Source organism: Telopea speciosissima, chromosome 10, assembly GCF_018873765.1.
Source record: "Telopea speciosissima isolate NSW1024214 ecotype Mountain lineage chromosome 10, Tspe_v1, whole genome shotgun sequence".
NCBI lineage: Eukaryota > Viridiplantae > Streptophyta > Magnoliopsida > Proteales > Proteaceae > Telopea > Telopea speciosissima.
Genome location: NC_057925.1, coordinates 48,394,718 through 48,420,076, shown reverse-complemented (window position 1 = coordinate 48,420,076; position 25,359 = coordinate 48,394,718). Strand labels below are relative to the sequence as shown.

The window sequence follows — 25,359 nt, the reverse complement described above, 5'->3', positions numbered from 1 at the left end:
GGGGAACCTTTTGTCTTTAGAATCAGTGCTCTGAATAAGTGTAATTATAGAAATACCCTTGGATGCTTTTGTTTAAATAAGGACTGATCTGGTAAATAGTCACATCACATGTGGCGAGTAACGTAAATAACTTGTTGTTCCAGTCTCTCCTGAAGTCTCTCGTTTGAATTCCAACAAAAGACTCCTTACATTTATTATAGATCTAATAATTATCTAATCCAGCAGATTAAGTAGTTATTTTGACTTAATGTTTATTTTAAGTTCTTTTAATCATCTTCTGAGTTCCGAATACCCCAAAAAGTTAAACACTTCAATAGTTCCATTAAAACCTCCACTAGAGAAACTTGTTGAGAGCGAGAGGGATAAGAAATTCTGGAAGGGGATGAGGAGAAGTAGTTTTTACGACGACTAATATGAAGCTTCAACCTTCCTTCTGGTCTCCTTCACAACAACTTGCAGTCCAGAAGGCTCTTGGTTTCTTGGAGGCAAATCTGACTAACTCTAGATCTTCAGCAAATCTGAGGCTTTGGTGGTGGATTTCGTTCCTAACTCCAAGTGGGTTTGATCTTCCTGAACTTCTTTATTCAGAATTTGAGGCATCTGTGAAAACCATGGTATATCCAGTTAAAAAAAAAAAAAACCTTTTTTTTTCTTTTCCTTATTCTTGGTTTTGAGATATTGTTCTTGATTTGAATTTATTGCCAGGTAAAAAGATCCGTTCAGACACTTGGGTTTTCTTTTCTTCAAACCCTAAATGATTTTGGAGGTTCTAAATCACTGTCTTCTCTCTCCTTAAATCTATTCTTAAGTGGCTTTCTGGGTTTTTTTTTTTTTGCTTGTTGAAGCTTTGCTTCATAAATTTTTTATTTTGTATTTGGGGCAACAGTATTGTTTGAAACTGGAGATGGTGCATCAGTAGGGGTTCTTTTGAGAGGATAGAATTTGTATGGCTTTCTACCGGAAACCCCGCATCAAAGATGCGGCTTTGCGGCGGATATTACCTGTAGTTCTGGTTACTTTGTTGGGAATTTTGCTATTAACTTTCCATGTTAAAACAAATTCGTTATCCAATGTTATATCTTGGACATCAGATGAAGTCGATGAAGAGCCATATTCGAATTCCTCAATATCTGATTCCAGAGGAAGACCCATAGTGCCAAAACAAACTAAGTTGTCAATTTTGTTGGAGAAAAAGAACAAATTGCCTCCTAGAAATTTAGATGTTTTCCCAAATCTAGCCAAGGATCACATAACAATCGTCCTATATGTTCACAACCGGCCACAATATCTCCAAGTAGTTGTCAAAAGTCTGTCTAATGTTGAGGGGATCAGTGAAACCTTACTGATCGTCAGCCATGATGGATATTTCGAAGAAATGAATAAGATTGTTGAGAGCATCAGGTTTTGCCAAGTCAAACAGATCTTTGCACCTTATTCACCACACCTCTTTCCTGATAGCTTTCCCGGTGTCTCACCAGCAGACTGCCAGGATAAAGATGACCCATCTACGAAGAACTGTAAAGGAAATCCAGATCAATATGGGAACCACCGGTCTCCAAAGATTGTCTCATTGAAGCATCACTGGTGGTGGATGATGAACACAGTGTGGGATGGGTTGGAGGAGACACGGAGGCATTTAGGTCATATTCTTTTCATAGAGGAAGACCACTTCATTTTTCCCAATGCATACCGTACCATCCAGATACTTGCAGAGCTAAAGCATCAGAAATGTCATGATTGCTATGCTGCAAACTTGGCCCCTTCTGATGTGAATTCGAAGGGAGAAGGGTGGGAGAACTTGATTGCGGAGAAGATTGGAAATATAGGTTATGCTTTTAACAGGACTATTTGGAGGAAGATCCGCTCAAAGGCAAGAGATTTTTGCTTCTTTGATGAGTACAACTGGGATATCACAATGTGGGCTACTGTTTATCCCTCATTTGGTGGTCCTGTTTACACGTTAAGGGGGCCTCGTCGAAGTGCTGTTCATTTTGGAAAGTGTGGTTTGCATCAGGGACAGGGGGAGAGGACTTCTTGCATTGACAATGGCAACATGAACATTGCAGTAGAGGAGGTGGATAAAGTTGCCAACATCAAAGCAGAATGGGAATTGTATGTGTATGAACGTCAAGCAGGTTACCAAGCTGGCTTTAAGGGTTGGGGTGGTTGGGGAGATGAAAGAGACCGCGAACTGTGCTTGGCTTTTGCGCATATGTATCACTTGGGAGACAGCTGGAGTCTTGGTTGAAGGGTCAATTTTCTGGACTGCCAACTGCTTGGATTTTGTGCTTATCGTATATCTTTTGAGACAGCAGAGCAACTGGTTGTTTTGGTGGCTCTTTGGTTATCTGATTGTTAGACTGCCAAATTAGAGGTACTACTTTCTACTCTGTACACCTTAAAGGAAGCATAGTTACTAATTCCACGGTTTTCTTCTCTCAATTCTTGGCCCTACTAAATTGATGAAACACTTTCCACTCTTGTGACAGCAATGTTTTAAGATTATTTGTAGGCTTCCATTCCTCTTGATCACATCGTTTAAATTATAGTGGGTGTGTGTTTGGGATGGGAGGGGGGAAGGCATGAATATTTACTTTGCATTGGCTTTGTTTTGGATTCATTTTGGTCATTACAAATCATTCTCCATTATTTGATGAAATATTTTTTTTTTCTCCCACGTCTTCCACTGTTAACCCTTTAGAAGAATGAAATTTGTTACTGATACCCTAGCTGTGGAAGAAGGTGCACCTTCTTGATTTTATTGCAATATTAAAGATGTGAAATACTGTATGCTGCGAATGTATTTGCTAATATTATAGCCCGTATTGGGAAAAAAAAATTGCTCAGTTTGACATATTTGATGTAAACTTCTTTTTATGTCAGTATTTGGGTGGGAGATGAGACAAGATACATTTGGGAGGCAGAGTAAACACACGGGTCTTATGGTCTTGTCTCAATTTCAAGGCATCTGAATTGTGAATATACAATATAAAGGCAAGTCTAGCTTAATTATCTTAGGGGGATAGGTAGATCTTGCTGCAGCTCACTTATCATAGGTGGATTCTTCATTTGGGTCACTGACCTATATAACACCTGAGTGGCTCAAGTATTGAAGATTGAAGCTATTATGCAAAGAATACAGTTAAGTTGTACATGATATGACTAAATATTTGAAACTTAAATTACTAAAGATTGCTGTGTAGCAGCAGCTGAATTTAGAATGACAAGAGGACAATATGATAATTTTATCATATCCGTCAAAGGCTTTTTGCTTATTCTGCTATGGTCCAATGGATTTCTTGCTAGGATGAGGCGCCGAACAGTTTGTTTAAATTGGAACTTCTAGGTACTATCTAAATGAATGTTATGCATGATTTATCTTCTAAAATTTGCCCAAGTGTGTCATGTTGGATAATTCAATATTCAGTTGTTGCACCTATTTGAGGGTGAGACGAGAGCATTATGGATGTCAATTTTCCTCTCGCTCTCTCTCTCTCTCTCTCTCACACACACACACACACACAAACTGGTAATGATTGCCATCAAGGCCGGTAAAACCCTTGCTGATGGCTAAACCCTTTTTGTAAACCAAATAATGGAAGAAAGAGGAACTGTGTAAAGGTGATTATCATGTGTAACCTTTGGCATAAAAACAAGCAAGTGCAGTGATCTAGAAAAAATGGGGCTCAAAGATTTCTTCATTGTTGAGTCATTTCTTGGTGTCTGATGCTTAGAGAGCTGGAAATGATGCTGTTGTTTCAGAGTTTCAATAGTTTTCACAAGAAAAAGGTATCTTAGTGTCTGATGCTTAGGGTTTTCCCCCCGCACCCCCTAATTTGTGATCAGAAAGCCAAATTCATAGGTGCAAGACTGCCAGGGAGTTGTAAACCACTGGAGTTGTTCAAGGGCTTGTGGATGTACAAAACAAGTTTTTGAGTGGAATTTTCTGGGAATGCTCATTTGGTATTCCGCTTAGCTCCCCATTTGGTGAGGGACAAAGTAAGTGAAAAATGAAAAAAAGGGGAAGGTATTCGTACACGGGAGATTCTCCCATCAACTCCATAAAATATGGGGGTTAGGGGTTTTTATGTATGCTAATCCGACTGCATTTAATGCAAGTCGTGAACGGCCGTGCATGAAAACTTTTGCCATGAAAAATTGTTAAAACAACAACTGATGCCCATCCAGTCTCAGGTAGGGCTATTGAATTTGATTGAGGAGTATCAGTATTTCAACATGCAAATGGACCAAACCTAGCTAGATCTGTGACCCATTTACTAACATTACTAATGATACTCATGGGGTTCAGTTTAGTCTTGATTTATAAGGCAATGATTCCTATCATTCCACACAAAATAAAAGGTGTTAAGTGAAAACTGAGAACATGAACATGACATCCTATTTTAATAAAGAAGAGGGGGGAATCATATCTTTTAATAACTGAGATAAGGATTGAGCATCAAGGCAGTCAGTTCTTAGCCCCCAAAACCCTGATGCTCAGATTCTCTTATAGGAAAAGCAAAAGATAAGAACAAATGCTAAATGGTCTCTCTTTATTGATTCCCTATCAATGAAAATTTGACAGCTACCCTAGTTGTTGTTAATTTATCATTCTTAGTTTGGTGACAAATTAAAAATCCATCATGTTTAACATTTGCAAGAAGAATTTTAGTAATACAGAAAACATCTGAGGGTAGAAAGAAAGAGTTTAACAAGGGTAATTCCAATTTCTTCCAGAAATAAGATTTGAAACATTATTCAAAAAACTTGACTATGGTTGGGAATCTCTAAACCTAGGTACATTGGCGTTTGTTGTGGCACCAATGGATACTTCGAAATCTCCACAGATCTTCCATTACCTATTTTTTAGCATATTAGATTCCTATGAGTAGGGAAGACATGAGAAATACTGTTCCAAATCCAAGAATCTCTCGTTGGGACGAAATCATAACATAAAAGGTTAGAACATGGAAAATATTTAGCTTTTAACGCCCGACCCCATAAGGAAGAAGAGTTATTAAGCAACCTTTCAACCAAGCTGAATTAAAAGAGCTTCATTACAAATAGAACTTAACTGAAAACCTAGCCCTCCTCACCCCCACCCCCACTCTTTGGGTTACAAATATCAAACCAAGATAATGATGAAAATTTTTCAGACTTAGATTCACCCATTCAAAATTGAGTATTAATCCAATCTAATTGCCTACAAATGTTTTTAGGAAAAAGAAAACAAGAAATTATATAGGTGGGAACAGAACTTAAGACATATTTGATAAGTATTGATCTATTTGCTTGTGATAAAAGAGGGTCCTTCCAACAAGACTCTATTAATAATACCAATCAAATGCTAAGTCCTGAAAAATGAGAAGAATAGCCTGAATAGTTTGGATGTCACTTAGATTTGCATGACAAAATACAAATGTATCATCAGTGAAAAATATGTAGGAAATCTCAAGGCGAGACCTAGGAATTCTGATTCCTTTAAATATGTTAAGATCTCTATATATAGCCAAAAACGAGAAAAACGAGAGAAATCTTCCTTGCTAAGATTTAAAAAAACTTTGTAGAAGTTAAAAAAGAAAAAGAAAAAAAGGATGCATCTTTAAGCTTAATAGAATATGTGACTTTTTTTTAATTAATGTTGAAGTTTGTTTGGAGATGAACACATAGATTGATGAGGCTGAAATTTTCCATGACCATTTGAATCTTCTAGAATGCTGTTTCTCCTTTTTAGAAGTATGGTATGATGACAAGTGGCTGGCTAAGGACATGTGCATAAATATTTTATCACTTTTAACATCCTAGTAAATGGGGTCCAAGAATATAATCATATATGTTAGAGGAAAATATTAGGTTATTTTTAAAAAAGAAAAAAAAATTATTTTTGCGGATGCCTTCAACATGATTTTTTTATTATGTTTTTCTTTTCTTTTCTTTCCTATTACAAAGGCATGGAACTACACGATAGTTCTATCACTTGCACACATTGATTTGGCACCTACCTTTTACAAAATGCTGTTGGTAGTTAAGGTGTTGCTAGTGTAGGGCTATTGGGGGCTATCTCTAGTTCTACAATCTATATCATTTTAAAATACGTTTTTTTTTTTATAAAAAGTTCATATTTCTTGGTTTTGGTGAAAAAACAGTCAAAGAATTGATAGAGAAAATTTTGACAATCTCCAAACAATTTAAAAAGTCATGATGAGGTTTTTTTTGGGGTAAATTACACGTCATCTATTAGTTCAAGCGAAACTCAGATCATTCCCTAGTTTTTGAAAAAACTCAAATCTTAAATTACCCCCTCTACTATAACGGTGTTAATTTGTTGTTAGTTATTGGTGTGAAAGGACTATTTTACTCTTGTACTAAAATATTATAATTAAATTTACAATACTACCTTTCCTTCATCTTTAATATTGGTCAAGGGTAGTTTAAGGATTTAAATTTATTTAACTTGTTGACATCATCACTTAACATCATAAAACTAATGGTAGGAACTAATTTGTCATATTGGCATCTAAACTAAAGGGTGATTTGAGTTTTTTCAAAAACCAGGGGGTGATCTGAGTTTCGTTTGAAAATCTGAGGGTGACATATAATTTACCCTTCTGTTTTTTTCAATTATCAAATATATATATTGGAGAAAGTTTTCCTCCACATGGGAGAAGGAAACCCTGACGAATCAAGGGTCATTATTACCCCCATAAGAGAAAGGTTTACTTTTTGATCCTATCCTATGTACATCATGATCCACGGTGAAGGATTATACCTCCTTTGTCGTGGGAGAAGGAAAAGCACCTTTTATACACAGCTAATCGTGGGAGCCTTATGCACTGAATACGACCTTTTTTTATAAATATTTATCTATTTAAGTATATTATTCTCTCCCAAACTTTTATGCTTTCATTCTTACACCAAACAAATATGGTGTCTTTTGTGCCAGTTTGCCCTATCCTATAACACTTTTGCTTCCATTTATTAAGATAGAAAATATGAAAGTACAATTGGCATAACTAATTGTTATCAATTTGGGTGTTTGATGTGTCATATCATTTATCCAAAATTAATATCTCATTTAGTGGCTTGACATAATTTCTTCAATTTATCTGTAGGATTATTTATTTGAAAAAAAAATTAATTACCTACTAAATTAGTTAAGGAATCCCCAAATTTTAAGGGTTCTTGTCATGAATTTGTAAGCACTTGGTCATGTAGACTAGGTTTTTATTTTCAATCGGCAAAAGTTTCTATGTATCACCATTTCTTTTTTGCACGTCTTCAGGTGCTCTGGGCCTGAGTTATATTTTCGATACTTAGCCCCTCTAAGTCTCAAAACGGATTCTTAGAGAAGCGCACCCCAGAAACCCAGATGGTGAATTCACATATATTATGTAATGGTTCTTCCTTAAAACAAAGCGAAGAAAGAGTCCTATCAGGGCCTTGTGTGCGTCAGTAGATCTTATGTCAAACAAGTTCCTGGAGGGTCATATACAATGTTGTCGAGGTATGAGATGATTGCATCTGAGAATTGTTGGAATAGAGATGGTAACGGAGGCCCACTCCCACTCCCTTAATTGTGCCTTGTGGGAGGGTAATGTAGAAAATTTATCCATTGGATATCTAGGAAATGATCTAGATTGATCATATGTTGAAATTTCATACTCAAATTCAATCATATACTATTCATATATTGGCATGTTTCCCTCATATTTTCTAGTCGTCATTTATTTCAGTAAGTTTCATTTTTTCATTGGATTTTCAAAGCATTGTTAAACCACTTGGCTGGCTCTATTTGCGATGAAACCTGGCATGTGAGTAGGGGACTTAGAGTCTATCTACCCACAAATTTGTAGTCCCGTCCAATTGTAAACATCAATATATTTGTGCATTCTATTGATTCCATAATGGATGTGTTGACGAGGAAAACCATTCCTTTTTTTATTTTTTTATGAATGAAAACCATTCCCTTTTAAATTTGTTAAAACCACATTCATAAGCGTCTCATTAATTACAAAAACAAAAAAAAAAAAAAAAAAACATAAAGAGGTGTTGATTCCTTGCATGACCCACGTAGATAGGGTTTTCCATACTGCTCAAACATATCCGGTACAAATACTATTTTTTCATAATGAACAAACAGAAACAAATGAAACTAGAACAAACACAAGAAGAATAAACCACAGAGAACAAGAAAAAGACCTCATAAGAGAACAAACCTACAACAACGCATAAGAGCACGATAGAGTCGGATCCTCTACTTCCGCCTGCCCCTACTTCTATGTGCGTCCTACACACAACGGGGTGTGCAAAGACCTCCTTACCCCTGCCCGAGCACCTTGCCCGGTGGGGGTAAGACGGTCTTTGCGCGCCTTGTTGTGTATAAGGCGCATACGGAAGTAGGGGCAGGCAGAAGTAGAAGATGTCGATTCTAGCACGATGATTAAGAGATAGCAAAATGATAACAGGAATGTAACACCCAATTGGAATCCCTAGGTGTTTCCATGTCTATAGATTTGTGACCAAGACCAAACTCCTCAGAGGTTTTAACAATCTTTTTAGTGGGAGAAGTATGATGATGATCAGCCTCTGTTGTCATCTCACAGACAAGGGTCATCATCTTCTCAGACATCATCACACTAAGGTAGTGTTTGATATGCATTTTTGGAAAGCATTCTAAGTCGATTTCGCATTCTTGGATGATAAAAATAGTTGTTTTTTATCACTTGAGAATGTGAAACCAACCTAGAATGCATACCAAACACACCAAAAACCTCACTTCCGCTTTTTTCCCTCACTCGAATGCTTGATACCTGGTACACCATGCTCGGAGATTTGGGACATACTCTTAGGTGAGGTGAACATAAGTTCAACAATAGAACTATCCTGATACAATTTCCCCTCAAATAGATCACAAACAGGAGCGCGGGGTTGGGTGGAAAGTGCTAACATGGGGGTGGTGAACTTACAAAAGCTCAGGGAATAACATTAAATGCTTTGTCTGGTGATTTGGTACTTGCAATCCCACCTTTATGTTATCTAAAGTCCCATAAAAACAAAGGACTTTCATGGGAAAAGTAAAAAATCCCACCCCTGCTCTCCAAGCCACTACACTGTGGTACTCAGTCTCACAACATTCCTACCCCATCCTCCCCGTCAAACAGATGAGGCCTAAGAGTTTCTTTAGTGTACATGTTTATCGCGTGGCAGTTTGGAAAAGGGTTCTCTGATCTACGAGAGTGGAATAGAATCTCCCACACATCCCTACGCTAGCACCTTATTGATCGTTGGATTGGTCAATCCATCTCTCTCTCTCTCTCTCTCTCTCCATCTAGAGGTTGCAACCCATCATGGCACCATCCATCATCTCCCTTGCTCAGTCCTGCAGTCTCACCAAAATAAAGAAAGCCAAGTGGCAAAATATGTTTGGAAAATACCATAAAAAAGGAATTTTTTTTTCTAACAAAGAGAATACAAGGAAATAAAGTAACACATACAAGGATATTTGGTTGACTTTTAGTGTAAGAATTTGATATTATGTCAACCTCGATAATTTTCTAACGGAAATAGAACTCCCAGAAAAAGAATTCCGTCCAGGAGTGTGGCCTATGCTAGCACTCTCACGAGTCTATCACTCTCTTCCCCATATGGAAAGATATCTCTATCTCCTTGTTTTGAGGAGGAGACACACATGAGAGTGCTAGCATAGGCCACATTCCTAGACAAAAGATTGCTTTTCATTTTTTAAAATATCTATACAGGCAAGATTACTATTTCTTTGAAGTCGAGATCCTCTCCAACGCACATCGGACGGTTGGGCAAACTAAGGATCCGATTCCTCTACTGCCAAAGCTTGTACTTCCATCCTACTTCCATGAGCTCCCTGGAAGCTCACACTGCCACCTGGGAGCTCATGGAAGTAGGATGGAAGTACAAACTTTGGAAGTAGAAGAGCCCGCAAACTAACACACATTCCCAATACTTATACGACAACTTGACCAAATCCCACTTTTTTTTTTTTTTTAATCCCACTCCTTAATTGATCGATTCACATCCTCTACTTCCATTACCTGTACTTCCATCCTACTTTCGTGCATGCATATCGTGCCACCTGGCCTGACAGGAATCTAATGTTTGGGATTGAAAGAATTCAAAAAAAATCAAAATGGTTTCAAAATCTGATGAGACCTTTGAACCAAGTCTTAAACCATTAAACCATCCAACCCGATCGATTTAAACTCACTCAAACCAAACCCCAAACCCATCAACCCTCAAATCTCCTCTCTTTTAGAAAAATCCCTAAATCTGAACTTCTCCTCTTCTTCGGAAATACTCAGAGAAAAACTCAGAGCAACTCCAACTCCATCGTTCATGGCCATGGCTCATGGGGATCTAATGCACTCCGCAATTTTTCCTTCTTTTCCAGTACCATCACAAAGACTTCCCACCAAGAAAACTAGAACCCAACTCATCTTTTCTTCTTCTTCTTCTTTATCTGCCAGTTCTGGTTCTCTTCTTTGTGTCTCTTCGTCTTCTTCCAGATCGTTTCAATGTAAATACAGAGATGGGTTAGTTCCAGTAGTAGCTAACGTGCCTTCTTATTCATCTGATTTAGAACAAATCTGAACCATACCAAGCTGTATCAGAGACCTGATACATTGATCTCAGAAAAAAAACAAAAAAAAAAGAAGAAAGAAAGCAACCCCCTTGAATCTGAAGATAAAAGAATATATTACACGAATTACAGAATAAAAAGCTAAGTTCCAGTAACAGATTAGTTCCTGCTTCTTAGTATTTGTTTACTTTCAGATTTCATGGAAGAAAATAATTAAAAAAATCTTAAGAAGAAGGAACAAAATGGGTATTTTGATTTTGATCACTTGCAAGTTCAGTGTAAATCCATCGCTCCCTTCTCCTCTTCTCTCCCTTTTCCTCTTCTTCCACCAAGCTGCCGGACTGGACCCAACCTAAATAAACAAATTGGCCTCTACTCAAACTTCAATGGTTTGATTAGATTCAGTTCTGGGAATTTTCCATTATAGCTGCATCATTACAAAGTTCTTGATACCCCACTGTTACAAAGTTTAAAAGGCCTTATCGTGAGATATGCAAGGAAAACCCTCTATCACCTATAAGCAATTATTTGCAAGCAAAACCTTTCCATATGCAGTTATTGGCAAAAAACAGAGTTGAATGGAGAAACAAGATCAAAATCCCATTTAATTGTGAAAAGGCTTGATTGAGCTGAGTCAAGTTCATTGACAAAGGCCATTAAGTGTGAGTTTTTAATGTTTTCTTTCTTCTTCTTAAATAATAGCAGATGCTAGTCCAATGACATGAGAATATACCCATGGTGAAGGTTGTGAAGCTGCAATGGTTGGCGGTGGGTGCCTAGGGCATGATTACAGTCCAACGTTGGAATGATGGAATTATAGGGTAATATTCAACCAAGAACAGGTAGAAGAAAGGCCCAGATCAAGCAGCTTGGTTCATGGACAAGGCTCTACAGAGTTTGAAGAGGAGAAGAATGGCTTTGAATAGTCTGAGACGGTGCCATAGTAGAGGAGAAGAAGGGCTTTGAAACGTTGGTCGAACTCTGTGATCTCACCGGAATTGTTTTGAGCAGCAACAGCGAAGATGATGTTCATGGGAGAAAGAGCAGCAACGGCGGTGTTCGTTTGGGAAGAAGGGTTTGAACAAAACGATGTAAACGATGTTAAGTGGTAGGGTTGTGAAAAAGGTTGGGTTGGGTTCGGTTTGATTGTTAAGAATCGATTGGATTGGTTTGAGAGGAGTTTATGGTGGTTAAAACAGGACTCAAGTGAAATTCAAAAAATTTTGAATTCATTCATTTACAACCGTTGGAAGTTCATAAAGACAGGTGGTGCACCGACAAGCTCCGGAAGCAAGATGGAAGTACAGGTAGTAGAGGATGTGAATCCTTAATTGATTGATTGAGATTTTTTTTTAAGGAAGAAATTGATAGAGATTATTGGAATTCACCATTCATTGTCTCACATGTTTTGACTTCGGAATTGAATTCTCCTTACCTAAAAATAAAAAAGGTCAAAAAAAAAAAAGAATTTTACCAGCTTTATCAGTTCTTTTCTATATAAAGATAAACGACCGAAATTCGCACACAACTGGGGGAGGAAAATGGCTCCCCATCTCTCTTCACCATCCAATTTCTGCCATAGCCACCTCACTCTCAGCAGCCCTCTTTCTTCTACACCAGTGTTCCATGTCGCTCCATCTCTCTTTTCCTGGAATCCCAAAAACTTCAGCTGCCCTCTTAAACTTCACTCCCGCTCATCTCAACCAACGATTTCTCTCTCTTCATTTCCTCATGTTTCTCTGCGAGATACTGTTCCTCAAGAACCTCAAGGTCCATTCCCTAATCCTTCCGAGCCACAAGAAGAGTCTCCAAACCCAGATGGGAAAACCGCTCCTTCATCCAAAAGCTATATCTGGGTAAACCCCAAGAGCCCCCGAGCTGCCCAGCTTCGACAGCAGTCGTATGATTCCAGGTATTCGTTACTTACGAAACTCGCTGCGTCTCTGAATTCCTGCAACCCGACTGAGGAAGATGTCCTCAAAGTGTTAAATAGTCTGGGCGAGAGCCCCTTGGAGCAAGATGCTGTTATTATTCTTAATAACATGGAGAACCCTGTAACTGCGTCTCTTGCTCTTAAGGTCTTCCAACAGAAACTGAAACCAAAGCGAGAGGTAATCCTTTATAACGTAACCTTAAAGGTTTTTAAAAAGAATCGGATATTTGATAAAGCAGAGAAGTTGTTCGAAGAAATGCTTGTGAGGGGTGTCAAACCTGACAACGTTACATTCTCGACTATAATCAGCTGCGCGAGGTTTTGTTCTTTGCCCAATAAGGCTGTAGAGTGGTTCGAGAAGATGCCAGACTTCGGGTGCAATCCTGATGATGTCACGTACTCGGCTATGATAGATGCTTATGGTCGAGCAGGTAATGTTGACAAGGCCCTTAGTTTGTACGATCGTGCAAGGACGGAGAGATGGCGCATTGATTTGGTCACATTCTCTACGTTGATCAAGATATATGGAATTTCGGGTAACTTTGATGGGGCCTTGAATGTCTATGAAGAAATGAAGGCTTTAGGAGTGAAACCAAACTTGGTTATCTATAACACATTGTTGGATGCCATGGGGAGAGCAAAGAGGCCATGGCAGGTAAAGTCTGTCTATAAAGAGATGATCAACAATGGGTTTTCACCAAATTGGGCAACCTACGCAGCTCTTCTACGAGGATATGGTAGAGCCCGTTATCCTCAAGACGCCCTCGATGTGTTTAGAGAGATGAAGGGCAAGGGTTTAGAGTTGAATGTGGTTCTCTATAACACCCTCTTAGCAATGTGTGCTGATATAGGTTACACTGATGAAGCTGTTGAGATCTATGAAGACTTGAAGAAGTCTACTTGTAAGCCTGACAGTTGGACATTTTCATCCTTGATTACCATATATTCTTGTAGTGGTAAAGTTTTGGAGGCAGAAATCACATTCAATGAGATGTTGGATGCAGGTTTTGAGCCTAACATTTTTGTGTTGACATCGCTCATCCAGTGCTACGGAAAAGCTAATCGGATAGATGATGTTGTGAAGACTTTCAACCGACTTCTAGAATTGGGTATAACTCCCGATGATCGGTTTACAGGTTGTCTCCTGAATGTGATGACCCAGACGCCAAAAGAAGAACTTGATAAGTTGACTGAGTGCATTGAGATGGCTAATTCCAAACTGGGTGTTATGGTTAAACGACTGGTGGCAGAGGAAACCGACAATGGGTTGTTTAAACAAGAAGCCAATGAGCTCTTCAATTCAATTAGCACAGATGTCCAGAAGGGTTATTGCAATTGCTTGATTGATATCTGTGTTAACCTCAATTTGTTGGAAAGAGCTTGTGAGCTATTAGACCTGGGGCTCACACTAGATATATACAGAGGTATTCAATCTAAGTCTCCGACACAGTGGTCACTACATTTGAAGAGTCTCTCTCCTGGCGCTGCCCTGACTGCATTGCATGTTTGGATTAGTGACTTATCCAAAGCACTAGAGAATGGGGAGGAGCTGCCATCGGTGCTTGCAATAAATACTGGCCATGGCAAGCACAAATACTCGGACAAAGCACTGGCAAGTGTCTTGGAGTCGCACTTGAAGGAAATAAGTGCCCCATTCCACGAGGCCCCTGATAAGGTTGGCTGGTTTTTAACTACAAATGTTGCCGCCAAATCATGGTTGGAGTCGAGGAGATCAGCTGAACTGGTGACTACTTAGGCTTTATCTGCAAAAAATAGTTTCAGAAGTCCATTGCATATTCTCTTTGAATGGTATGTGGATCTTCTCTATAACTGTTCTTCTTGGTTCCTTTTATTATGTAATTCTCCTGGGAGAACAAATTTTGTACTTAGTAATACAAGAATAGTTTTTTAAACCCTTAATGTTTTTTCTGGTCTGAGTGTCCTATCTGTAGAACATCCACACTTGCTAATGATTCAAAAAACACATAAAATTTGTTCTGGTGGCCATTTTTGTTTTGCATTCAGAAAACTCATTCTGGCATTTCAGTAATCTCAGAATGATAATTTGCCAATTCAGACAGTAAAATATAACATCTAAGGGTCTTAAATGTGTTCTTGTACTCGGTGTTTCTTTGAGGACTTACTTATGGAGGCAGGCTCTGTAGGTTTGATGGTGATAGTTATTGGGGGACAGTCCCAGCCCGTGGACGTTAGGTAAGGCAAGTCGGGGGTTTTGCTTCAATGTTTAGGTGATGCCAAAAATCTGCTTATTCCTTTGCTGTTGATCTGATGAAACAATGAGCTATGAGAGAGGATTTGTTGCAAGGGTTTGTCACATATGAGAGAGGATCTTTTGCCCCCCTTATGGGTTAAGAGTGGAATAAGGTTTTAGAGCCTAAACTGCGTGAAGGGCAAAGGTGCTTCTCAAGGGTGCCCCCCGTCCTGGTTTGTACCACATTATTGAGAATTGCAGACTTCTTTACCAGAATGGAACAATTTCTACAGCCAATACAAAATTTCTTAGTTAATTGAATCTGAGGAAATCACTTATCCACAGGATTAGTCGGTGATGGTGTCAGAGCTGCAGTCTAAAGAAGACACTGAACCTCAGTCATAGAACAATTGGCCCAAACTTTGTCATGAGAATAGTTAAAGTGACCCAAGTTTCTAAGATCTTCAATTTGGAAATTTCACCAAGAAGGAACCCGAATTTTCCCACCACTTCCACTCCCTTCTATTCTCTCTTCACCTGCAGCAGAGGACTGTCCAAGGCATTCAAATCTACTAGATTCACATATAAAGAGTAAAGGAATCTACAGGGATGGAGAAGAGTACAGATGAACCCTCATTGACACTCCAAAAAACTATCTGCACGCCATGGGGCAACTGCATGGATGTGCTCTGCTCACCATTAGAGGGCATAAGACAACTCTTCAATGAAGGAAAAGATTCTATACCCTCAACCTCGACTCAAGTCAAACAGATCAATTTGTATTCTTACCAAGGCTGCAACAAAGTGGTGCAACATTCCAAGACCCACTAGCCATTGTCTCCTGACTCTAAGTTGGTATCAGGCAAGGTTTACCATCTCAATCCGCCCTTTACAGAGTCATGTAGCCTTCCTGTTTCTCAGAAAATGACTGGCGATGATGGTTGTAGTGTCTGTAATCTTATGGTTCTGCTGACTAAGAAGCAGTTGGAGTTGCTATTGAACTATACTAACAGAGTCCAGACGACACGGGTCCTTTAGACTTCCCCACTCAGAGAGCTGTGTCACAAATGGCGACCGTCTTTGCCCACCATTTCAGAATTTGGGGTTCATTAGGATGAAATAGGAAGCTCCTTCCCTCGGAAATTCTCTTTTTCTTTTCTTTTTTACTTGAGCGACCTATTTTGTATGCACAATTTGTATATTTTGATAAGATCTAGAAGTCGTTGTTTTGGAGAATGAAGAGGTGTTCCTGCTAGAAGAAGGTGCTTGAGGATACCTTTTCAGCTAACTGTATTATATTTATAGTCTCACCCAACCCAAAGAAAAGGAAAAGCAATATTCAGTTCTCCTGTTCGAAGCTCCAGTCATAACTGAAAGCATGCCCAGTACAGAAAGTTTCATTACAATATTTAAGTTCACTGAAAGATGTATCAAAACCAATTTCACCACTATTTCTTTATGGTGCCATGACTAGGGCTGATATGTCACTTGATTACATGGTTTGGCTGGCCTAAAAGAACTCTGACTAGGTAACCAACTTAATTTACAATTTGTAGGTCAAACTTGTTTAGCTCTCAAATACTCTCATTAACAGAAATATGCAAAGCACTCCATAGATGCAAACCCATGCAAACTTACAGATTTCATTGATATATAGTACAAGCTGAGGATCTCCCAAACTATACATATGACACAAATTACCCCTTTCCCTCGGGAAAGATTTTTATTTTGATGGAACTGCAATTCAACCTTTTCCATATGTACAGAAGAAACTCAAAAGACACGGAAAATGAACAAAAAGTGTTTTCCTGGTCACCTTTAACTTAGATTCCAAAGCTTATGCTTTCACTACCCTGCAGAAGCACACATCAAAAGGAAAAATGAGTGTGAAGGGGGCTACTGTATTGAATAGTACTGCAGTAGGTCCACATATTATAAGGATACTCTCAGTTTTCCAATGAAAAATAAGGTTATTCATATTGTGGGAGAAGATAATTAGGAGGAATCCTTAGAATAACATGGATGATAGAAAGGGGTTGGAGCCTTGTAAGAGTTGAAACATTCAGACCTTCTAGAAAAGTTTGTGTTTCTGATCTTTTGTTTGTTGTCCTTCCACCTTAGCTGATGCTGCTTCCCTTTCTCTAGCTGCTGCTTCTTCCCTTTCTCTAGCTGCTGCTTCTCTCTTCCTCTTCTTCAACTCTATTTCCATGGCCTTTGCCAGTGCATCGACCTTCTTCATAAGCATCTGCGAAGGAATTTCAGTCAGTATGGTCAACAGAGAGAGAGAGAGAGTTGAATAAGAGATACTTCACCTTAGTTTCTTCGTCCTTAGCATTCAGAATTGCATCTTTCTCCTCACAGGATTTTCTCAAATTGATGACCTCTCTCTGTAACCTATCATACAGAAACCCAGAAACTAAATCCTCACTGCCAGCACATAGGCTTCCTTTATTTTGCAAGCCCATATCATTGTCACCCTTACTTCTATTTTCTCCAGACACTACTTCCTCACCATCAATCAACTTTTTGGCATTCACTTCAGAGTTTGCGTTCACTTCTGTGTTTTCTTTTCCACCATTGTCAGACAACTCCTTGTTAGGCACCCATAAACTCCTTCGTGTATTTTCTCCAGAAAAATATTTCATTTTCAGGGTACTTGCTCCTTTTAGTTGTCCACTGGCACTGATTGTGCGAGTCACCAAGTTCTTCTGCTGCAGCAATGAGCTTTTACTGATGGTAACAGAAGCCCTGGGCTGTGATGTTGACCTCTTCCCCAGTCCAGTGTTATTTGATAGAAAACCTAAGCTTTGGTTAGAATTATCAAGTTTTTGCAACTCACAAGAAGCACTAGTATTCACTGTGATATTTGACACATGTTTTAATCCTCCTTCAATAGTCTTTAGCCTCAGCCTCAGTTTATCCTGAAGTCAAACACAAATAATTTGCTTTAGCAGAGAAAGAAAGAAGATGTCTAGGATCTGAGGAAGGGGGGGGGGGGGATAGGTGCTCTATTTATACCTTGAGGTGTGCTTCGGCTTTAGCTGTATTCTCAGATAAAACAAGCTTGTTTCTTAGCCGTTGTATCTCTGCCTGCAAAAGTGGCAGTGGTGTCCAAATTTAATCAAATCGAAAATTCAAGAAAATTCTTAGCTGTACAAAAAAGGCAGTACATGGGCCTGAAAATGAAAGCACAAATGGCTAATCCAAATCCAACTTTGTGTTACCACAAAACCATGTCCCTTCAAACATAATAAAATGTTCTCATGGAATAAAGTCCGAGCAATACCTGAAAATACCTTCGCTCTTCCAGCCATCGTTTGACTGGCATGACTTTGTCATTGTCATCCTTCCACTCATTTGCCACCACGACTGCAACTCTATTTGCTGAAACTTTCACTCTTGCGAGTTCCCTCTCTAGAGTCTTGTTTTCATCCTGGCACATAAACGAAAACTTTTAAGTCCTACGGTGAAAATTTTATGTTTATCCAATCCTCGAAGTAGAAAATGCTTTGAACAGCTATTGTAAAGTGCTTAAATACTTATCAGCAATAGGCGGAAAGCTTACATATAATTCAGAAACCTGACGCTGAGAATCGCGCACTGCGTTTGCAGCAGCCCCACCTGCTAGAATAGACTCCTCAAGTTCCTGAATGGTCTTGCTAAGCTTCTCAACCTCAGCAACCTTTTGACGATTAGTTTTATCAAGGTTCCTGTTCTCTTCCTATATTAATGAAAATATTCAGATTGAATGAATATCTGAGCATCAAATTCACCCTAACATCATTAATGAAATCATTGAAATTGAATAAGCATCTCAATTTCAAAATCACATTAACCACAAAAAGGAGCTGTTGGAACCATGCCTGAAAGATCTCAATTTGCCTCTTTAACTCCAAATTTTGATTTTGAACCTCCTCCACTATTAGGACCCGTTCCAAAGCACTTCTCAGAATCCTTTGTGCTTCAACTAGAGCGGACTCTTTTGACTTACTTAGACGTTCTAAGGCCTTATAATCCTCCTGTAGTGCTGCAATCTGAAAAATGAAAAGAATAATAAAATACTTGTTCATTTTTAATAAGCATCCAAGGACATTCCCTCCCTCCCTATTTCTCAGAACTTTGACTGGTATTGAGTATATCATTTTTCATGTCCATACCTCTTTTTTGTACATTTTAATATCAGCCTCAAGAGGTGCAATAACTGCCTCAAGTGGGACAGAATCGTCATCCTTTTGATTTGCATGCAGCCTTCTGAGTGTTGCTTCTGCAGCAAATTGTGCAGCGAGAACCTCTTTCTTGTCATTCCTTAGCTTCTTGATTTCAAGATTCTGCCAACAACCCCCCCTCCCCCAACCCAAAAAAAAAGGATTTGAACCTCAGAACTGAATATCTTACTCATAGAAGTGATTATGTTAGTTGGAGGAACTGTACCTTGTGTTGTAGAAGGTTTTCAGTGTCTCTAAGCTTCTCATCCAATTTCTCAAGTTTATTGCTGAGCTGGGGGGGAGAAAAGAAGAAACCTCGAGTTTAGTTGTTGGATACATAAATGCTTATATATATTTTCCCAGAGGTATCTATATAATATAATAACGATTTGGGAAATTGAAACTTCATAGATATTCAAACAAAAAAATTTTAAAAAAAAATTTGCATGAACAAATGTTCAAGATGATAGCCAATCAGTTGTTATTTTACTAAACATCTATGAGATAAGTCCTGTACATATATTTCTAATCTAAACAAAATATGAGGCTAGTTAAACCCATTTAGACTAAAAGTAACAGGTTACACAGCAGCAGAGGGTTTCTATGCATAGCAGAAGAGATGATAGGATGAAACTGTTCCACATATTCTGCGACATCAGCCCCTATGACCCATGTTTCATTACAAGGGACCTCCCTTATGCAACAATAGAGTGCCTCCTTCGGCTTTCCAAAACATTTAAATCATCAACTACTTCATGAGTACACCATTCCCAACATAATAACACAACATAGAACTACCTGGCACCGACGTTGGTGTGCTTGCTAGTCATGGTTGTATGCTAAGGAAGACTTGAATAAATAAATAGTTCCAGTAATAAATGTGATTAAAAAAAGTGAAAAGTGTGTGAGGATACTATTTATACCTCTTCAACTGCTTTATCTTTCAAAATATCAATTGCTTTCAAGGCCTTGATTTCACCATGGGCAAGGCCCAGCTCCTGATCCTTTTCTGGGAATAGCATTTTGAGAGAAGAATATAAATTTCCAGATGAGATGATGAGAAGAAAGCTCAAAGTGAATAGAAGTAATCTCGATTATGAAATACAGAAGATGACACAAGCCTATACCTTTGAACTCAAATAGTTCTCTTTTTTTGATAAATTTAACTGAAAAGGATAGAAACATCAAAAGGTACTCTATTTTTAACCACCTCCCATGATTTTTTTATCTTTTTTGCTTCATTACCAAATGAGTAAAAAATTAAAATAGTTAAGAGACGAAAAAATATGAAACAATAATTGATAGGTTTCAGAAAGATATTGGATGGAGAGACGTCCAACTACTATAAAACCACTTTCACATTGACACCCTAATTATCTCTTTTATCATCAAATTAAACTCCTACTCCCGCACATGGATGTTCTGTAGCAAAAAAAAATTCGGTTATTTCTTTAAAAGAGTTGCAAGTTGGAGCAGGCAACAGATTGGATCAGGTCAAGGTTCATCTCACTCTCATGAACAACCCCTCCCCCCCTCCCAAACAAACATATGGACAGAGGGTTGGTAGAGATGGAATGTCTGGTCAATGGATTGGGTTGTGTAAACAGAGCGTACAAACATCAACCCAAGCTCTAGTTGGAGCACTGTGTCAACTCCAATCCTGAAAAGGAGAGATGTCAAATTAAAGACTGTCAGCCCTTCTGCCTTGCTTCACTAGTGTTCTATTTCATTCATAAATACCCACATCTCCGAATTCTCAACAGTTCTGTTCTAATTCATTCATAAATACCTACATCTCCGAATTCTCAACAGTTCTAGCCTTTGCCTACAAATATGGAGGAAAAGACAGACAGAAGGGGGGAGGGAAGCTTATGTTGCTAAAACTTTCTTTCTTTTTTTTCTTTTGAGGGGGGAAGGGAGGTTTTGGGGAGATTATGGTTCTTTCACTAATAAGATGATAGAAACAAAACTTGAAATGAAATTAAGAAATTCTTATTGATATACATATCAACTAACTCACAGTTTTTTTATCCCCCTCCCTTCAAATTCTGAACATGAAGTAACTTACAAATATCCATAACTTGAAACAGGTATCAAATTCATGAAATGAAGAGGCCTCTACATAAACATATATTACTAGAAGAACATATATATAGTAAACCTTGTGGACATGGTCCCTTCAATGCTTGGTCTCTAACAGTCCAGATGAGTAAAAACATCTCCTTACTACCCATCTAATCTTTATGATCCTCATTAAGAAAAGGAAAAAAACAAATATATGTGCACAAATCAGAGACGTAGACAGAACTTAGTACTCTAAACAAGACTTAACCGAGAATCCAAAGTTAGTGATCACAAAACCCCCAGGCACAAAAAGCAGATTACATCATATCAGAAAGAAAGAAGAATATTTTTCTTAATTCTTCATTTGTTAACATCAATCAATTTTCTATGATTGGACTCTTACCTATATATACTTCCTTGAGAGAGAAAGAGAAAGAGAGATCACAAAAAAAAGCGGCCATAGAAATTAGAAGTGATTAAAAGAACATGTTTTTATGTGCTAGTGAGATGTAAATCATTGGATTTCCTGACCAGAGATTCATGCCACGTTAGTATTCAGTAACGATGTTAACTGCGCTAAAGTCTGATGGCTAACAGCTCTTCTTTTTTTGGAGGTTCAGGGTGGAGGAACTGTGGTACTACTACCAGCTCAGTTTCACAAAAAAATTCCCCCTAAACCATTTTCCTGAGTCGCTTATTGTTCCTACTTTGCTGTCTCTAATATTTAGTTGCTATGAGAAAAAACTTAGCTGAAAACTTAACTAGCCAATAAGAAAATTTTAGAACAGTTAGATGATCATAATCGCCAAGTCAATGCAACTGTTCATCAAAACAATGCACATAATTTGTTGAGAACCCAAAATTTAGAACGTGATCAGCTGCAATTGAGAATATCATTAGTGAAGCTTTTGAGCTATGGTCCATCCAAAATCCTAGAGTACATCAAATAGACACGGTAGATGAACAGACAGTATCGACAAAAGACTCACCCCCCCCCCCCCTCCTCTAATTCCATCATTTAATTAGACAAATATAACAAAAGAAGAAAAGGCATTTATATCTGTTAAAAAGAAGGGAGTGAAGAGGGCGAGGAATAAAAACTGGAAAGAGGGGGGAAAAAAAAGAGTAAGAAAAATCCTTCCACCAAATAGTCTGTTTAAAGTTGGTATAAAAAAAATCATTTGAAAACTCAATTTAATTTTAAATATCATTTGAAGCCAATAGTTCATCTAAACTGAAGTTGGACCAGCACTCGACATCCTAGAAATCAACTTGCAGAACAGCAGTGTTCAAAGGCAACTAATAATCCGAATGAACTCAGAGCATTAGTTGGCATCTTAGAACACAAGTGCAAATAAGACAATCCTTATAATCTCCACAGAAAAATTGATGATGGAAGATACTTATAAATGATAACATAGTACCAAAAAAATGAAGCAAGAGAAAAGCAATGAAGTGATGCGGCAGAGGAACCCCTGAGTTGGTTCTGCAACTTGTTTAAAGTTAGTACCAACAAATCATTTGAAGCCAATAGTCCAAATAAACTTAGAAATTAGACCAGCACTCTAAGTCCTAGAAATCCACTTGCAGAACAGAACCAGAAGAAACTGAATAAAGTACTGTTCAAAAGCAACTAGTAATCAGAACACAACTGCAAATAAGAAAATCCTTAGAATCTCCAAAGCAAAATTGATGATAGAAGACGCTTATAAATGATAATAACACCACAAAAACGAAGGAATAGAAAAGCAATAAAGTGAAGAGGCAGAGGAACCTTTGAGTTGATTCTGCAAACGATTGAGTTCTATAACCACAGGGTCAGATGGAGTGAGAAAGAGCTCTTCTCCCCTTAGTTCCTCCAAACCCACCATAATTTTGTGCTTGAATATGCAAAGAGCGCAAACCCACCAACAATAAACCGAGGTTTATGGAGAAATATAAGAGATGGGTTCGAAGAAAGGGAGAGAGCCCATTCTTAAAGGAATTGACCGCAAAGTGAGGAGGCCCCTTGCTACAAAGCAGAACCGTAGCCGGCTCCGTTTGACAAGAACCGTTATATCTTTCTCCCATATAAACCTACAATTCAAAATCCAAACCAAATCCAAAACGGAGATTATTGGAGAAGCTAGCTAATGATAAATAGAGTGAGGATTTATTTGCGGGAAAAATAGCCAAAGGTTCGCTGCTTAGAAACTGTCTATAACAACTAGATTTTTCCCTTGTAGATGACGATTTCTATTTCTATATCTCCACCTCCGCCTCCCTCCTCCTACCCCCGTTTTCTTTTTCTTCTTCTCTTCTCATTCAATCTTTTCACACATCATTTTGGGCTCTACTGCGTAGCAGACTTGTAGCTTGAAGAGCTGGTCTTGCCTCTATTCCGCTAGAAATCTTAAAAGAATATGATTAATGTGTGACGAATCCAGTTCCATCGATGGCACAATATTGTTCATTTTAACAAATGAGTCTCATCATTTAAAAAGCATAATGATATGACATTTTTTGTGGTTCTATATTCACATTTTTATCGTAAATTTTTTTTTATATTAATAAAGTATTATGTATCCAGCCCATCGATGACATAAAATTATCTATTTTGAAAGATGAATCTTACGTTTTTTAAATGCGATCATACCAAGTAAGGAAAATCATAGAATCTATACATATTCCATTACACATCTTCAATTGGATTTTTCGTGATTCTACATTTGTAATTCTTTTTTTTTTCCCCTTTTTAGATCAAAGTACATAAAATAACACGCTATGGAAAGGTAGATGTCTGTTTCTAACTTTGTACGAGGATAGTGGGTGTTTTTCATATCTCCATTATAGAATTGTTTTGTCATTCTTCTAGATCTCCATTGCCCACACCCTCCATGGTAAAACAAAAGTTTATGTTGTTGACTGTTGAGGTATGGCATAATGGAGATTTTGGAATATAGTACTTGCAAGTCAAAAGAGGTGGGCTTTTTCCTTTAGTATTGAAATATGGTGTTTAACTATAGTGGCTCGAGAGAGATGTTCTAGACTTCTAGTGACGAAAAAAAAAAACAAACCGGACCAAACTTCATACCGGTTAGATCTTGGTTTGGTTTGCTTTCATTTGGACCGATTGGACTGCTAAGATCAATTGAAATTGGAAAAAAAAATAGAAACTTTTTCAATAATGTAAAGGAAGATCGGACCAAAAATAGGCTGATAAGAACCCGTTAAAAGAAATCAACCAGAAATTGAAACCGGCTGACCAAATCGATAATTGTCAGTTTCGATTTGGGTTTTATAGAGTAACCATTTATTTGTCCGAACCGATATATGCTAAAAATTGAAAACTAATTGAAACCAGGTCGAACCAACCGTTTGAGTCTCTGACACCTCTAAATTCTATTCGTTTACCTAACATCTTCTTTTAGGAATTGATGGGAGTCCAGTTATACATAGCCTTGAGCTCATGGTAAGCATCTTTCCTACATGTCCACTTTAAAAACTTACAACAATGACTAATTCATACCATGTCCTCTCTATTCAATAGTCTTAATAATCAATATAATCTACCCACGTGGCAGGGGGTGTAGGAATTTTTCTCCTAGAATGTATTCACAGTTTTAGGTAGATATCGGTCATACCAGTCGAATTGTATCAATAATCGTCGTGACTTGTGATTGATATGGATTGGTCGATATGGTATAGACATCCATTCTTTTGTTAAAAAATTAGTATTTTGATCTCATATCGACCTAATACAACCCAATACGACTAATACATATCGATATTGATATCGACCGCAACAGAGGAAAATTATCTCCTCTAGTTCCCTGTCCGGCCCAGTTATCGAGTTCCTCTAATAGGGGGGATGGACCCCACCCGGGCAGAGTGTTTGGGTAGGGTAGGGTGGTCATTTTTATCCCTCCCCCTGCCCCCTTGTTAGAGGAACTGGGGAATTGTGCCGGGGCAGAGAACTGGAGGAGATAAAGATCGCCGCGACAGATACCATGAACTAAATCCTTGAATGTATGTATTTATAAACAAAATAAAATCTAGACAATTGTGACCTATGATGTTGTCATAGTTGCTTCCTACTACCTATGATAGAATCAGTTCATGAAGTTCTCAATTGCTTCAGCACTAAATCATCTTCCTACACAGTTCTTATGACTTGTAAGAGTTGAACCATTCATTGAGAGGATTGAAATTAAAGAAAGAACAAATTGAGATGGTGAATTGAAGGGCTGAAGTGGCTTGAAAGAACAAACAGAACACAACGAATATATCTACATCTTTGCTTGGAAGCATGATTGTTAATAAGAAAATTATCCACTAAAACATGTATTAAAAT

At 38.1% G+C, this 25,359-nt stretch overlaps 3 protein-coding genes and 1 long non-coding RNA gene across 5 annotated transcripts; 3 read left to right on the top strand and 1 right to left on the bottom strand.

The window, feature by feature from the left end:
• On the top strand, positions 1–22,302 carry LOC122642918. The gene is made up of 3 exons (XR_006330128.1): positions 1–12; positions 11,568–11,581; positions 22,178–22,302. It is a non-coding gene; the product is annotated as an uncharacterized LOC122642918 (long non-coding RNA).
• LOC122642916 (alpha-1,6-mannosyl-glycoprotein 2-beta-N-acetylglucosaminyltransferase) lies at positions 761–2,442 on the top strand. Its single transcript, XM_043836533.1, has one exon. It carries the CDS (start codon positions 947–949, stop codon positions 2,246–2,248), a length of 1,302 nt encoding a protein of 433 aa, XP_043692468.1. The 5' UTR covers positions 761–946; the 3' UTR covers positions 2,249–2,442.
• On the top strand, positions 12,127–14,586 carry LOC122642914 (pentatricopeptide repeat-containing protein At4g16390, chloroplastic-like). Its single transcript, XM_043836530.1, has one exon. It carries the CDS (start codon positions 12,154–12,156, stop codon positions 14,299–14,301), a length of 2,148 nt encoding a protein of 715 aa, XP_043692465.1. The 5' UTR covers positions 12,127–12,153; the 3' UTR covers positions 14,302–14,586.
• On the bottom strand, positions 16,384–23,169 carry LOC122642915 (microtubule-associated protein 70-5). 2 transcript variants are annotated; one of them, XM_043836531.1, is made up of 12 exons: positions 22,801–23,169; positions 19,886–19,971; positions 19,189–19,254; positions 18,915–19,085; positions 18,621–18,791; positions 18,323–18,478; positions 18,044–18,190; positions 17,776–17,847; positions 17,070–17,678; positions 16,937–17,002; positions 16,826–16,891; positions 16,384–16,610 (listed from the first exon to the last, which is right to left on the bottom strand). In XM_043836531.1, exons 1-11 carry the CDS (start codon positions 22,895–22,897, stop codon positions 16,829–16,831), a joined length of 1,704 nt encoding a protein of 567 aa, XP_043692466.1. In that variant the 5' UTR covers positions 22,898–23,169; the 3' UTR covers positions 16,384–16,610; positions 16,826–16,828. The 2 variants fall into 2 exon arrangements, with proteins under 2 accessions (XP_043692466.1, XP_043692467.1); XM_043836532.1 differs by having other exon boundaries at positions 16,826–16,894; positions 16,940–17,002.
• Positions 23,170–25,359: the final 2,190 nt, after the last annotated feature.

Coding starts and splice junctions, on each gene's coding strand:
- LOC122642916 (XM_043836533.1), top strand. CDS start 947: ATGGCTTTCTACCGGAAACCCCGCATCAAAGATGCGGCTTTGCGGCGG.
- LOC122642915 (XM_043836531.1), bottom strand. CDS start 22,897: ATGGTGGGTTTGGAGGAACTAAGGGGAGAAGAGCTCTTTCTCACTCCA. Junction 19,255..19,885: donor AAGATAAAGCAGTTGAAGAG/GTATAAATAGTA, acceptor TCTCCCCCCCAG/CTCAGCAATAAACTTGAGAA. Junction 17,003..17,069: donor CTAAGGACGAAGAAACTAAG/GTGAAGTATCTC, acceptor ATTCCTTCGCAG/ATGCTTATGAAGAAGGTCGA.
- LOC122642914 (XM_043836530.1), top strand. CDS start 12,154: ATGGCTCCCCATCTCTCTTCACCATCCAATTTCTGCCATAGCCACCTC.